Source organism: Pezoporus occidentalis, unplaced genomic scaffold (genome assembly GCF_034315485.1).
Source record: "Pezoporus occidentalis ecotype Australia unplaced genomic scaffold, CSIRO_AGI_Poc_V1 ctg64, whole genome shotgun sequence".
Lineage (NCBI taxonomy): Eukaryota > Metazoa > Chordata > Aves > Psittaciformes > Psittacidae > Pezoporus > Pezoporus occidentalis.
Genome location: NW_026915987.1, coordinates 339,237 through 353,786, shown reverse-complemented (window position 1 = coordinate 353,786; position 14,550 = coordinate 339,237). Strand labels below are relative to the sequence as shown.

At 53.6% G+C, this 14,550-nt stretch overlaps 1 protein-coding gene across 1 annotated transcript in view; it reads right to left on the bottom strand.

The window, feature by feature from the left end:
• The window catches only part of MEGF9 (multiple EGF like domains 9), a 47,870-nt gene extending 35,833 nt beyond the window's left edge, over nt 1-12,037 (bottom strand). Inside the window, exon 1 of the mRNA XM_062640298.1 lies at nt 11,623-12,037. Within this exon, the coding sequence (XP_062496282.1) occupies nt 11,623-11,941 (319 nt within the window). The 5' untranslated portion in view covers nt 11,942-12,037. The remainder of the gene's footprint in view (nt 1-11,622) is intronic.
• Between the last annotated feature and the right edge of the window lie 2,513 nt (nt 12,038-14,550).

Here is a 14,550-nt window from a genome sequence, read left to right as displayed (position 1 = left end):
CCATTCTGTGCTGGGGACTGCTGAGGGGGAGCAGACAGCAGCAGGGACACCACAGTGCATCCGAGCCGTGCTCCAAACCCTTCTCCGTTGATCACAGCGGTGTCATACATTTAGAGAGCACAAATTCCACCCCTTGCACACAGAGCAGGGGCAAAGTCCATCCGCAGCAGGTTCTGCCTCCTGCTCCCCTTCAATTTACCCTGACTTCCTTCAGGGCAGCACATCAGGTTTGCATTTCCATCTCCTTGGTCACCACGCTGCTGCCGACACAAATGGACACCGTTGCTCCTGCCTTAGCCATGGGGTTTGTATTTATTCCCAGCAATAGGTCACCTTCAAGAGGAAGGTGTTTCCATTAAACAGCACAAGTTCAGCAACCACAAACAACTCGGAGTCGAAACCAGTACTCTGAAACCCCCACAATAAATACAATGGAGCTCAATAGGTAACAGCCTTGTCCTGCAGAACAGCCAAATCCTCTTTAAATAGGCAAGAGCCTTAAGAGTGTGATGGGAAGGATGGAGGCACAAGGGTTTCAGTCACTGTGCAGCTCTCCCCATGTCACCAACAGCTTAGGCACTAAGCTAAGACCGAGTCTGAGCCAAGATGCTAAACCCAAAGGACTGATGTGCACTCAAAGCCTCCCGGAGCACCACTCGCATCTTGCAAACAGGAACAGCATCACCAAGGGGGAATTACCTCCAAGGCAGAACATGCAGTCTTGGGCTGGCAAAAACAAGCCTGATCCCAAGTCAAAAATGAAGCTCCAAACCGCAGCGCTTCCTCCATAGCCGGAGGGTCAGCCAGAAGAGGTTTGCTGACATTTCTATACTGACCATTTCCCCATTTTTGAGGGCTTTATAATGACTGTTTTGGCATTGCAGGGGGAGGAGTGGTACCTCCCCTTCCAGTGGCTCTGCTGCCAGAGAAGCCTTGCTAAAAGAGCATCCGAGTCCCATCTGCAAAGAGGCATCCATAATCCTACCAAACCCAGGGGAGCTGCAGGTACCTGACACACACAGAGAAGCTCTACTTTGATACAGCACACACTTAAGTATATTACCTGGTATGACATACATACATATGTATGTAGGGGGAGAGGTATTAGCTCTAAGGGCTGCCTAGCTCATGTATGTATGTAACAGTGGACACAAGGGAGGTCCCTAAGAGGGACCACAAAGCTACAGGTGGCGAAGCAGAGTGGGAAGCACTGATTCCCCAGCCCATAAACTTGAACTCACTGTCTTCACACCTAAGTGGGAAGCTTTTAAGGGGTTTGCAAACCAACGAGCAGTGACACCCATTGCTCCAGGCATAAAACTGGGGTGCTGGGGGGGACAGATCCTCTCCGAGGTATAGCAGGACCATCACCCCCTCCATTCCACCCCAAAGCTTGCCTTCTCCTGCATGGAAGCCAGCACTGCCCTTGTACCCAATTGCCTCCTTAGAGCTCAGCCCCTTTCCTGTTTATTTTCCATTTTAACTGGATTAGACACGCACAAAAGCCTCCCTTGGAAAGAAACCACACCAAGATGTGAAAAGAATGGGGAGATCCAACAGCACGGCATCAGCACTAATCCACGTCAAAGGGCCGCGCTGCCGACAGCTTACTGTAAACTTCCAGGAGGAAAAAGAAGAACTGCTCACAATAAACCAGTTAAATGCAGACAAATGTTTGTTATTCATTATGTGGAGTCAAGCTTGGGTTTCTCAACACCAGCACCAAGCCAAAGCAAGCGAATTAATAACACAGCATCTTTTACAGGGAGCTCCACGCCGTGCCCTTGAAGAGAGGAAGGCTGCAGGCAGCTGAAGGCTCTGTTTGCTTTGCTCTGATAACAGGTATTTAGTTTTCTACATCACTCTGCTTTATCATAGCCTGTAACCTGGCCCAGCAGCCCGGCTCCACCTCCCCATCTGCTCCCCACACCAGCTGGTCCCACAGCAGAGGGGATGCTGTGCAAGAGGTGGTGATGCCATGCAGCCCACTGACCCCAGTGAGGGATCCCCCAACGCTGCCTGGGAATAGGGGGGCATTGCTGGAAAACCCACAAGACAGAGCTTAACATGACATGGCTGTTTGGAGGAGTGCCAGGAGATGGGATGGATGTGCTCGTGTCCGAGAGCTTAAAAACAAGGCAAATCCCCCCGCAAGATCCTTCTTCAAGCACTGGGAATGGGGAAAAAACCCAGCTGGCCACAGCAGGGAAAGGCAGAGCTGGGGAGGCTCCATCAAAGACATCTCCTGTGCTGGCACAAAGTGAGCAAACACCCAGCCCAGGCAAGAGCAGACAGATCAGTGTGCTCCGCTTCCATTCCAATAGCCCTTTTCTTTGGATCAACAACCTGGAGCAGCTTCTCCACCTTCTCTGGGTACCCTGGGGTCCCAACTGCATCCCATTGCAGCTCCCCACAGCCCTCAGGCTGGAGTTTGGGGTAGGAAAGGGTGAATGGAAACACCCCACACACACACACACACAGCCTGTGCCAGTGCCAGCATTGCGCAAGGCACTGTGCCCTCTTTCCACATCCACAAAGGAAGAGCACCAGGAAGGTGTGGATGCCTCTGCCCTATTACTCATGAGTCTGCAAGCGAGACACGTTTTGGGGAAGCAATTTGGTTTGTAGGAGCCATATCCAAGAATCCTGCCTGTTCCCTGACGTGGTGCATCCATCCTGATGTTCCTCCCTAAATAACTGGCTCCTTGCAGCGCTCAGGTTAGCCTGTCTCTGGTTTGGAGCAGAGGAAGAGCAGGAAAAGCACAGTCTATGATGTTTGCTTTGTTCCTGATGACAAAAGGCAAGAGTTACAGCCAACAACAAAAAAGCAGATCTATACAAATATATACATTATATATATTTATATCTGTCTTGAAATAGAGGGCAGGAGGAAAAGGGAATTATTGAAGTTTCTCATGGACCAAGGAGCTTCAAAAAACGTGGAGGAAAGGAACAGAACACCAAGTTTCAACTCTTTCCAATGGAAAAAGTCCATTAAAGGAAAAGGGATCTTTTGCTGAAATGTGTATTTTGCTGATTTTGACAAAAAACCCTGTTCAGAAGAGGGGGGAAAGCCTGCACTGAGAGGTTTTTAGCTAGCATTGCTTTGTATCTTGACAGCACTGTTCATGAAAGCATCCTCACAACCTGTTATTGCTGGAGCATGGTGTGCCCAGGGAGAAGGTGGGTCTGACCACACACACTGGGTGTGGGATGGGGTTTGGAGACAATCCTGGCCTGTCCCTTGAAAATGAGGTGTTATGAAAGGCAGGAGATAAAATATATAGATTAAAGGGGAAAAAAAACATCTTCCACTTCTGTGTTTTGCCCTCAGGGAGGGGAAGTGCTGATCCTCCAGCTCACAGATGGTCCTTCTGCAATGACCTCCTGGTTTCCACCCCAATGGCCATATCTGCTGAAGGGGAAGGATTGTGGAGGAGGGATGAAGGACGTGAAGCTCCCTCCCCGGTGGCAGTGCTGGGAGCAGTGCACGTCATGGGATGCGGTGGGGGAAGCATCACCTTGGTCCACCGGTCCCTTCCCAGCCTCGACCACATCTCCCACCACAGGGAGGAAGCGGCGGGTTGAGCACACCCCTCCCCAGCAATTAAAGTGATTTCCTTAATATCGACCAGACCCTGCCATCCTGTGACCGGCCACAGAAGCATTAATGATACCCCAGCAATTCAAACCAGTCTCCTTCTCATTCAGGTGTTGCTGGACCTGAATCACAGCCACGTTGGGATTCAGCAACAGCACACAAGGACTGAGCATCACCTTAATGGCTCTTTGTCCACTTTCTGTCTCCCCAGTACTACACACACAGGGATGAACTCAAGAGTGATGCCACCAATGAAACGCTCAAATTAAGAGCACTAAAGTGTAAATGCTCCACGTTGACAGCAGCAGGGCCATGCCTGGGAGAAAGATCTGTGAAGGCTTAAAACCCAGCACAAGGTGAGACCAGTGGGAGAGGAACAAAAAGCAACAAAACAAACAGTCCATTTCAATATCCTTTTCATAAGGAACCAAAAGGAACACATCAGAGAATAATCATTTAGCACAGATCAAACAGTAGAACTAGCACATTAAAAATACATGCAAGCATTAATCAGCTACACAGAGTTATATGCCATCATTTCCATAAATAATACAGGATCAAAGCAGCCCAAGCAGTGCTATCAGTTAATACAGTCAGCCAGTCAGTCAAAATAGAGTAAAGCTGCCTGAAAACAGTGGCAGTATCATTTGCCAGGAATAAAGCAGATCTATCTGAGAAGTGGCAGGACCAGTTGAACAGGTAAAGGTTACCAGCAGCCTCCTCATTACACACAGGTGATGCCAAAAAGGACAATAAAAAAGGAATAAAAGGGTTAATCCAGCTTCAAAATATATATATCTGAGGAAGCTTGGGGAATACCAGTGTATGTGTTGTCTAGTGATGGCCCCACTGAAGGGCTAGGGAGAGATGGGAGGACCAGCCCCAGCACAGTATCCCCAGTAGCATCAGTCCCATGCTGGCCAAAGGCCATGGGGCTACCAACTAAGCCAGCACCCCTTCCTGTGAGCCAGGGCAGCACAGAGGGACTCCCTTTTGCTCAGTAGCAATATCCCTGCTGCAGAAACCATCCTGCCTGCTTAGTGTGAACGCTCACCACCCCCCTTTAAATATACATACATCTACCCATGCATAGAGAATGCCAGTGTCATCAAGGCTTCTGCTGAAAGGCTGCAGAGCCATTTAGCTGGCTGCTTTTTCAAGCAGGCATGTGGAGCAGCACAAGCTATAAATAGCAGGGATGCTTGCCTCGTCATGCTTCTGGTGGCTTATTTATAAGGATGGGGGGCAATGGGGAAAACAAGGAGCTGGGCTTCTCGTTGGTTTCGAGGCCAAGCTGCTTGAAGAGGAAAAACCTTCGAGGTTTTACCTTTTTCCCCCCTCTTTCCAGGCAGAAAGCAAGCGCCCATCTCATGCTCAGGCTGAATCGGTCACATTTACAAGGCAAATTTTCATTCATACAGCAGGTGTTCAGGGAAAGAAATCCTACTCGAAGCAGCACTAAGGCTTTGCATTAGTTCATGCAGCTCCAGGGAAGCTCCTCACTTACTGGAATAGGACCCATGTATGCATAAAGCAGGAGCAGAGACCCCAAAAGTCCTTTTCAGAGCAAGGGGAATAAGTCCTGAAGGGGGGTGAGCAGAGCTATAGCCACACATGAGGGCTGGCAGCCTGTCCGGCATCACAGCCCCGCTGCATTGGATGTGACGAAGGGCAATAGGAATTCTGCATGGGAAGATCTGGATGAGCATCAGCCAGAGGAGGAGTTCAGCCTCCAACAAAAGAGCGGCTTTGGGCAGCTCAGTGCTCCAGCACTGTGTTTGGATGGTCTGTTCTTCACAGGCAGCTAGGCACAATCCAGGAAAACCACGTGAAGCCAGCGTTCCCCATGGGCGTTCCGAGCCGCGATGAAATAGCTGAAAGCAAAGGGTGCCCCCGACCCGCTCTGCTATGGAACCCCAACCAGCTGGGATGCAGAAGAGCTGGACCACGTTCAGGCATCGCTGGCTGTAAAGAAGCAGGGAGTAGAGAGATGAGGGGAGTGAGTGACCCCATCAGAAGAGGTGACATCTTCCAGAGGGAGCTGCAGAGGAGCCAGGACTAGCGCTGCCAGGAAGTTTCCTATTGAATTAGGGGCGAACAAAGTTCTATCCAAACAAATAAGCTTTGATTATCCCGAGTCCAGAATGTCTTGCTCAAAATGCCTCCAGACTGACACGCTTTAATGCAATAAAAGACCCTTCCAGACAAGCCCTGCTGGGATTTTGGGAGCATTCTCCCCTGGCAGCCCCCAGCTCCAAACTGGGATGGATTTCACCCCAAGCACAACAAGGACATTGATCTTATGGCGCAGCCTCGAGGCGCAGGAACCTCGAGCTCCCTGGAAGCAGAAGCAAAGCAAAACCAACCACAGCCTGACCCAACCCAACGAAGCAAATCCCGAAACCCTGGGGTTGAGCCAGTTTAATGAGACCGAATGGCAACCGGTTGTGGTCTCCCGAGGTGGTGCAGACACAGGACCCCCCCAAGGCAGGGCAGATGGTGAGATTGCCATCTAGCCCTTAGCTCATAGCACATACTCATATCCCCAACCAATTATAAAGTGCCAGACTCGGCCCCCCTGGTCCCTTCCACCCACCGAGCGATGCCTCACTGCACAAGGCAGCCCTTCTGAGCTCAGACACAGAGCAAGAGCCAGGGCAGGAGCCTTAAAGCAAGCCCAAACCCTTCTGCAACCACATTTAAGAGCTCGCTGAAGGCTCAGGTGTGGTTTAAGTGCTGCAGAGCATTCCAGCTCCTTCACGTGTTTTTATGCTGTTGCTTTACTTCAAGTGCTTGTCAGAGGTAAAGCAGAAGGAGCCTTCCCTCCTTAGCCAGATGGCTGCGAGAGAAATCCCTGCTACAGCACAGGCACAAGTCTATTTCCGATGCTAAGAGCTTGGAAGCACCAGCGAGCACCTCGCACCCGCAACAGCGCTTCCTGACAATCAGCTGGCCTTGGCTCTGCAAACAGCAGCACCACAATGACTTAGCCCTGGGTATTTATAGGCCAGGGGCTCTTGTCAAAGAGAAAGCCTCTGAGATCTTTCCCCTGACTTCAGCAGACTCGCATCCGGGGCCTCTGTTCCCCGGGGGCAGCCTGTTCTGTGCTCATTGCCATGGGGTGTGGATGTCCTGATGTCCCTGTGCTGCGGACACAGCTGATGGGGACACTCAATGCCCACCACCACCACCCATCTGGGTACACCCCAAGATTCTGAAGCCAATCTCCAAGGCTGCACCGGAGCAGCACAAGGACCACATCCCCTCATGATGGGGGTTATTTACTCCCTGAGGTTACACACTCAGCGTAGCCCATGAGGTGAGCGCTGTTGCCATCACTCCTTAACTGCAGTGGTGTTGCCCCTCTGCAACAGCCCAGTCCATGCCAGGCAATGGGCAGGATCAAGGCCAAAGTGGGTACCATTTGAAAGGAAAGCAGCAAAATCCCAGCACTGATCCCTACAGGGGGAAGGTAGCAAACAAGACCCAGGATGCTCTGCAGATCCTCCCAGAAACATCCCGATTTTCATGAGCATCGCTAAGTCCAAGAAGCTCAAAATCTTGAGTCAGGACAGTTGGATGCATCTGATTCAAGAATGACTCAGACAGGAACGTGGAGGCAGGAGGAAGCAAGGGAGTGACATTTTCTGCTGTGGGCAACATCCCTTTATATTAAGCTCAAAGATACAAACCCCACAGTTTATTACTTGAGTGAAAAAAAGGCACTCGCCACCCTGGATGCTCCTGCACTGATCTCAAGTCCAGAGATCATCTTCCTTATCCTCAGCCTTCACATCTATATGCTTCATTTCCATATCTTTAACAAATGTAAATCCCACTGACATCTCAGAAGGAACCTATCTCAGTAACCACATTGAGCACAACCCTGAGCCCTCAGCAAGGAAAGCTTAAGCTGCCTTCCCAAGCCATGAGCATCAATACAGCCCCAGTTCCCCCCTGGTGCCCCCCACTGGGTCAGTGGCAGAGCAGGGGCATTCAGGCAGGACCCAAGCTTGTACCTAAAGTGATGGAGATTTTTAAGGCTGCGAAAGCCCATTGCAATCATTGAGTCCCACTTGCTGCTCACCCTTGGAAAACCCAAAGGGGTGCATGAGCATGAAGCATTTATGTGCACCCCTCAGAGTCCTGGGTCATGCTGAGCACAGGGGAAGAGCTGATCATGGGGCAAACTCAGATGGGAAGATCTCTACTGAAGGGTGTAATGGCTGGATGGGAAGAAGAGGAGTGACCCAGAGCTGCAGAATGGACCAGCACTGGCAAGATGTCCCAAACCTGCCTTCAGCAACTTGGCTGTTTCTGTCCCATTGGGATGTGAAAGCTCCCAACCCCTCAAGGACCACAGCCCCAGTGTGGCAGGATCTGGCTGTTGATGACTCCATGGCTTGGACCAGAGTCTTTCCCCTTCAATAGTGCCAGTGCTGTAGGGACCCCCACAAGAGACCTGCCCCCCATGGGGTGCACAGACCTTTCTCCACACACTCTACACTAAATCAAACCCCTCCACTTGAGCTGGATAATGAAGGCAGCGATCAGGACCGGGTCCACTCCATCTCCCTGCACCTGCCGATTAGCCAGGCTCCTCTTTACCAGCTAAACCAGTTAATCCCACCCAAAGCCACAGCCAGCAATGGAGGGCTCTGGCTGCACCTCCTCCATCTGGGCTCCGAGCATCCCAGCGAGCGGTGGCCCCATGCCAGAGGCTGGAGCCTGATTCAGCCCTGACTCAGCTTTCACCCATTTCCGCAGCAGCACAGGACACCTTCCCGTGGTTATAACTGCTCCCAGCCACCTGCATTTCCTGCCCGGTGCCGGCGGCACAACTGCTCCTTGTCCCCTCCAATCAGGTGCAGAGGTGATGAGAGAGACACGGGCTCACATCTGGGACGTGGCGACTCAGTGGCACGCTATAGGAACCACAGGGGATTGAAGGCAATGCTGTCAGGAAGGGAAGCACTTGGTATAGCCTAAAGATGCCTCTATGCAGGGTTTGGGGACAGCTCTTCTGTATGGGGACAGCGAGGCAAGGTCTGGGCTCTTCAGCCCACCCATCTGCTATGCACAGGGCAAAATGTCCTTCAGAGAGACCCATACTGCTCACCACATGGGTGGAAGAGAGGAGTTCTGTTCTTTAGGCAGGGAAAGCCCAACCAGGACCACCCTGGCCGCATCTCTGCTCCAACACCGAGCATCCATGCAAACAGCATCCATCCCTAAGTCATCTCCCCCAGCAAAGCTCCAGCTTTTGCTTTAAAACCAAAGCACTGCACGTAAAGGAAGAGGCAGAGCCTCTGCGGCGGGTGTTAGAGGCTTTGGTGATAAGGCAGGGGATACTCCTAAGCTTGTCTCCACAAACATGAGGATTAGCCATTTACTTCTCTTGGAGACAAAATCCGGGGTTTTAACATGATCACAGGCTTGGAAAGAAAAACAAACATCGGGATACGGGGAAAAGGGAGAGAATGGGAGAGGAGTGAGCAGGAGCTCAGAGGGGCTGAAGTGCTTCTTAAATCAGAATGAGAAAAATGCATTGAAGTTGGAACTTATATCTTGGTAGCACTGAACAAACACGGAATGGGAGGACTCTCACACCAGTTTCTTATCAGTAATAACACCATTAGCATCAAAGGAAGCCTTACTAATGCCGTGGCATGAGAAAAGGCCCATTTGTTTCATGCAATAAGGCATATAATGCATTAATTACCCATTGAATTGAAAAAGGGATGTTGAAAACATGCTTGAATTGAAGCAAAAGGAGGGTTTCAGCTAAACCCATGGTGCCCAGTGGCTTTATTGTGCCTTTGGTGCAAAGCCCACGAACTGCATGTTACACAGAGGGATGCTCTCGCATCCTGCAGCATCTCCTCCTGCCGCCACCTGACCCCCTGGTACCCCAGAACCCATCCAACCCATGAGCACACAGCAACCCCCATCAGCCAAGGTTAATCTCAACCAGCCACACTAACAAATAAGCCTGTGTGAAAGGACATAATCTGCCCATGCATCCACACCCTGGCCACCGCCACAGCATAAAGGCACCAGGGAGCAATTTTGAGATCAAGCTGCTGTAGCCATTAATAATTAGCACTTCCAGACTTCAAAGGGTGATGCTGGCCTCCACAGTAAAAACTCAGCACACCCAGGGCTGGTGGGGAAGAGTTTTCCTCATCAGTGCTCCCACTTCCCAAGTGAGATTTGAAATGCAAAGGTGAGGACAGGCCACAGGGGATCCATGGACGCGATGGGATTAGACACAAACCCTCCTGACTCCTTAGCACCAGACACGAAAGGATGTTATGTGAGTAAGCACCATATGCAGGCACCCGAGAGCATCCTAAAGCCATTGCTAAGCCAGTCCCCGAGCCTGACAGCTGTCACTTGGTCCCTATGATAGGGATGCTCTCATAAAACCACTGGAGCCCAAGGTCGGAGAGAAGATGCCTTCTGATACCACCAAACACAACACACAAGGTCAGGCAGTGAAATGCATGCTCAACACAACTCAGGGTGAGTATGTGCATCCCCTGTTTGGTACCCAGAGGGTTTCACACAAGCCAGATGAGTCGCTGGTGAGGTCTGATCATGGCACGATAGAGCAAACTGCTTTTGCTTTAAGAAAACTCAACCCCTCCTTTCTTTATCAGCAATTCCTAATCCTGAGCCATTCTGTCTCTTCCAGAGAAAGTAAAGACAGAAACCTCAATGGAAACAAGAGGAACTAAAGCCTGAAAACAAGAGACTCCAGATCTTCAGCTGATTATATTTCCAGCCAAATAAAACAGGTTGATTAATCCACTTGTTCAGGCTGCTAAAGCTACCAGAGCAGCAGATTACATCCCTTTCACACTGGAGGAAGCTCAACACGCTTAAACTCGACATCTTCACAGCAAGGAGAAAACAATAAATACAGAAAAAAAGGCAATAATCAGTGCAACAGCCTTTGCATGTGTGGGAACATAAAGCTTTGGAAATGCAGAGAGAAGCAGCGTTCTCCAGTAAAATGGACAGAGCTCCATCCAGGGACTCCAGGGGAGTTTTTGCTGCTTAATCTACAAGTCAACTGGAGCCTTAGCTTCAAAGACCATCAGTGTTTTCAGGTCCTAGTGAGCAAGCGGCGATCCAGTGCTACATCCAGTGAGAGCTTCAGCTGGGCACAGCCCTCCTGTCTGCCCTTTACCTCATCCCTCCTCACACTCTCCATTGACAATCCCATATATTCCCCCTACAGTAACACTTTCCTCTGGTCTATACAAGACCCCAGACAGCAACAGGGGCAGGACCAGGCCCTGAGCAGGCAGCACTGAGACCCATGTCCCCCAGGACAGAAGCAGCCCTTTGGTTCTCATCCCTTGCATGCCCATCGGGTACCACATCAGCGTGGGCTCTTCACAGCACTCAATGCGCTACAAGCGCATCTCCAGACTCAGGTAAGAACTTGGGCCCCAGCGACCCCAAGTTACCATTAACACCATTCTGCTGCCAGCACACGGAGGTGGGACACCTTGATGCCCACAAACCAACTCTGCCTCCAAGACACCCACCCGGTGATGCTCGAAGCCAGCATCCTCCCTGCTGGACACTACCCCGATGCAACTGTGATGGGAAGGATGCGGCTTCACCTCCTCCACCGGGAGCACAGCGCACTGCCGCTAAGGATGCTCCGGGGAGCCGGAGCCAGCACCCACCCCGCCGCTCCCCAAAACCACCCCTAACGCCTGCAGCACCCAGTCAGGCACAGCCGAAGGCTCCCGGGCACTGCCCGCCCACCCCGCACCATCCATCCCGTGCGGGGGTCGCTGCCCCTCAACCCAGCCCCGCTCGGCCTCGGAAGCTCCGGGGCTGCCTCCTCCCGCCCCGCACGGGGGTCGCTGCGGCCGGGATGGGGTGGGGGGGGCCGGGGAGCCGCCGCCCGCGGCCGCGCCTTTGTCCGCCGGCGGAGCGAGCGGGCAGCCCCGTCCCGGCTCCCCTCCGGGCACGGACACGGACACGCGTGAGGCGCTCACCTGCGGGGCCGCTGCCCGCGGCCGCCTCCTCCTGTTCCTCTTCTTCCTCCTCCTCCTCCTCCTCCGCTACCGCCGCCGCCTCCATCTCCTCCTCCTCCGGCGGTGGCGGCGGAGCGGTGCCCCGGGCGGGCGCGGTGGTACCGCGGGTGCGGAGCGGCGGTGCGGCGGTGCCGGGGCTGCCCTCAGCGGGGCCGCCGCTACCGCTGCCGGGCTCGGAGGGCGGCGCGGGGCTGGAGGGCAGCCCGGCGGCGGCGGCGGCCAGGAGGGCGGCGAGGCAGAGCAGGGCGAGCCCGGGCGCGGTGCTCGGCCGGTGCCTCATGCTGCGGCGCGGCGCTCCGCCATGCACTCATTCATTCACCCAGGGGCTGCCTCCTGCACCCAGCGGGGCCGGGGAGCGCCGGCTCCCTCCCTGCCGCCCGCCCGCCCGCCTCACCCGGCCATGCTGCCCCTCAGGCGGCACCCGCCTCGCCTCGCCTCGCCCCGGCCCGGCTGACAGCGCCGCGCCCGCTGAGCCCCGCCCCTCGCCCGCCACAGCCAATCAGAAGGGCGCCCGCCCCACCTGACGGCAACTTTGTACCTCTTTGTGCGCGGCGGAGCCAATCAGCGGTGGGAGGGGGCGGAGCTAAGCGGGGAGCGGGGCGGGCTCGGGCATTGTGAGGGTGGCGAAGGGGGGGGGCGGCACCCACCGGAGCTGGTGCCAGGCCGGGGAGCGGGCAGGGACCGCCCCGAGCACCCCGGTTCCTGTGTGTGTGCGGGTGTTCCCTCTTCTCAATGTAATCTTTAATTAGTCATGGTTTTGATTATTTTTAATATTTTTTAGTTTAAAAATTAAACCACCCCCCCCACCAATCTTCCCCCCCCCCCCCGCCGTTTTGCAAATCCGCGGGGCCGCGCCGGGAGCCCGTTGCGGCGGCTCCATGCCGATGGAGTGATGCTCGCAGCGCTCCAGGTCCCTGGAGGGGACCAGAGGCTGGGGGTACCCCCCTAAAGCTCAGCGCGACCCCGCAGGCAGCCACCTCCATCCCCTGCCCACCTCCACACCTCCATGACCCGCTCCCCTTCGTGCTCTCCATCCGGCTGGAGCCGATTCCCACCCATCCATAGGGACAATGAAAGCTGGGGGAGCATCCCGGCTGGTCCTGCTGGGCATGGGCACAGGGAGTGACCGTGGCCAAATCCCCCCCCCCATCCCGGCTGGGCAGCACAGTGACAAATACATCAGTTCTTCATGGTACCCGCCTGGGTGATGGCTGGTTCATGTGCGTTGGAGGAGGATGCAGGCAGCATGGTAAACACTACTCTGATCAACACAAAGGCACGTGGCTACATGCTGAGGTGTGCCGAGCACCATGGAGCCCTACGGGCAGCTGCCATCCCCATGCATCCCGCTGTGGGATGGTGCAGGGCACTGTGGGCATGGTGGCTCTGCGCTGCCCGTCCCTGCCCAGAGGTGTGTGTGGCAATGAGCGTCTGCATCACCTCTCATTGACATCATCTGCTGACAAGTGTCTCTTCAGCATTAGACAGTCCCACCATCACCCACTGCATGGTCTGGGCTGCGAGTCCTTCTCTAGCACAATATTTAGGGGTTGCCTGCAAGGGCATAGCTGCTGTGGGCTGATTAATCTGCAGTAACTCACTGCTCTTCCCACACACCCATCCCCTTCTCAGAAATAAACGGGACTTTATTCCTGCATAAGAATACATTTATTATTCCCCAGCAGTTAAGCTGTGCCATTTCCCCCATGGAGACAAACCCTTCTGAGATCTGCTTTTCATGATCATTGTCAGCCTGTCGCTTCCCATGGGGAGTGAAGAATCCCTCTGATCAGGGGGAATCCAGCTGGCACAGAGGGAAGATGGTTTGCCGATCAAGCCTCTCCTCCAGCGATTCACACGAGGTTATTGTCTATGGGAACGGGAAGGGAGAAGCCAAGCAGGGGAATGATTGTTAAGGGAAGAGTTGCCTGGAGCACAGAGATTCCTCAGTTTTAAATGGAAACTACACAGCCCCAGCAGCCAAAGGATGGACCCTCCTCCATCCATCCTCCACCTCCAGCCACCCCTTGGATGGGGTATCACATGCAAAACCAGAGCCTCCTTCTGCCCAGCTCGGTGATTTCAGTGCTGCCTTATCATGAGGATTACTATAAAGAGCTGCAAAACTGAAACTGTTTCTGCTGTGTAGGTGGTCACACAGCCCGGAGCCTTCACGGTAACCCCACATCCTGGTGGCGACAGGGGTGGAAACCCCAAGGTGAATTCTAACACTGATGGAAGCCACCACCAGCCGCCAGAGCTGTGGGAAAGGCTGTGGAATGGCCATGGAAGATGCTGGAGGAAGGGGCTGGAGGATGCGGGCACTTCCCGGGCCCTGCACAGGGACAGCTTCAGCAGGACTCACCGCTCCCCCTGTTGATGTCAAGTAGAGATGCAAGAGCTCCTCATCCCCGGCCCCAAACCATCCCCGGCTGCACCCCAGATAAAGAAGCTCCCAAAAAGCCTTTGGCTGCTTTCAGGGGATTCATTTGGGGATGCCAAGGGCACAGAGCAGACCTGGGCTGGCACCGTGCCACCAAAAGGTTCGTTCTTCCTTTCTGTTTGTGCTTTCGTTCTGCAATGAGAAGGTGAGAAACGCACGTCTGAGCGGGATGGATCCCTGGAGAACGACTTATGCGAAGCCCAGGTTGCAAGCAGGCAGCCCAGCCTCATGCCTGCTTTTTGCATAGGTTTTAAAGGTACCGACATCCCCACACACTGAATTGTTCCCATTCCATCGCATCAGCAAGATTTTCCTCCCCAGTGGAAAGTTGCCATCCGATATTTAGCAGCCAGCTCTTTCTCTGACCTATTTGCAAACCCCAAGCCGCTCTCTCCAACCACCCACTGCTTGAAAGCTTTGATAATTCAATGAGATGTTAATTCCGA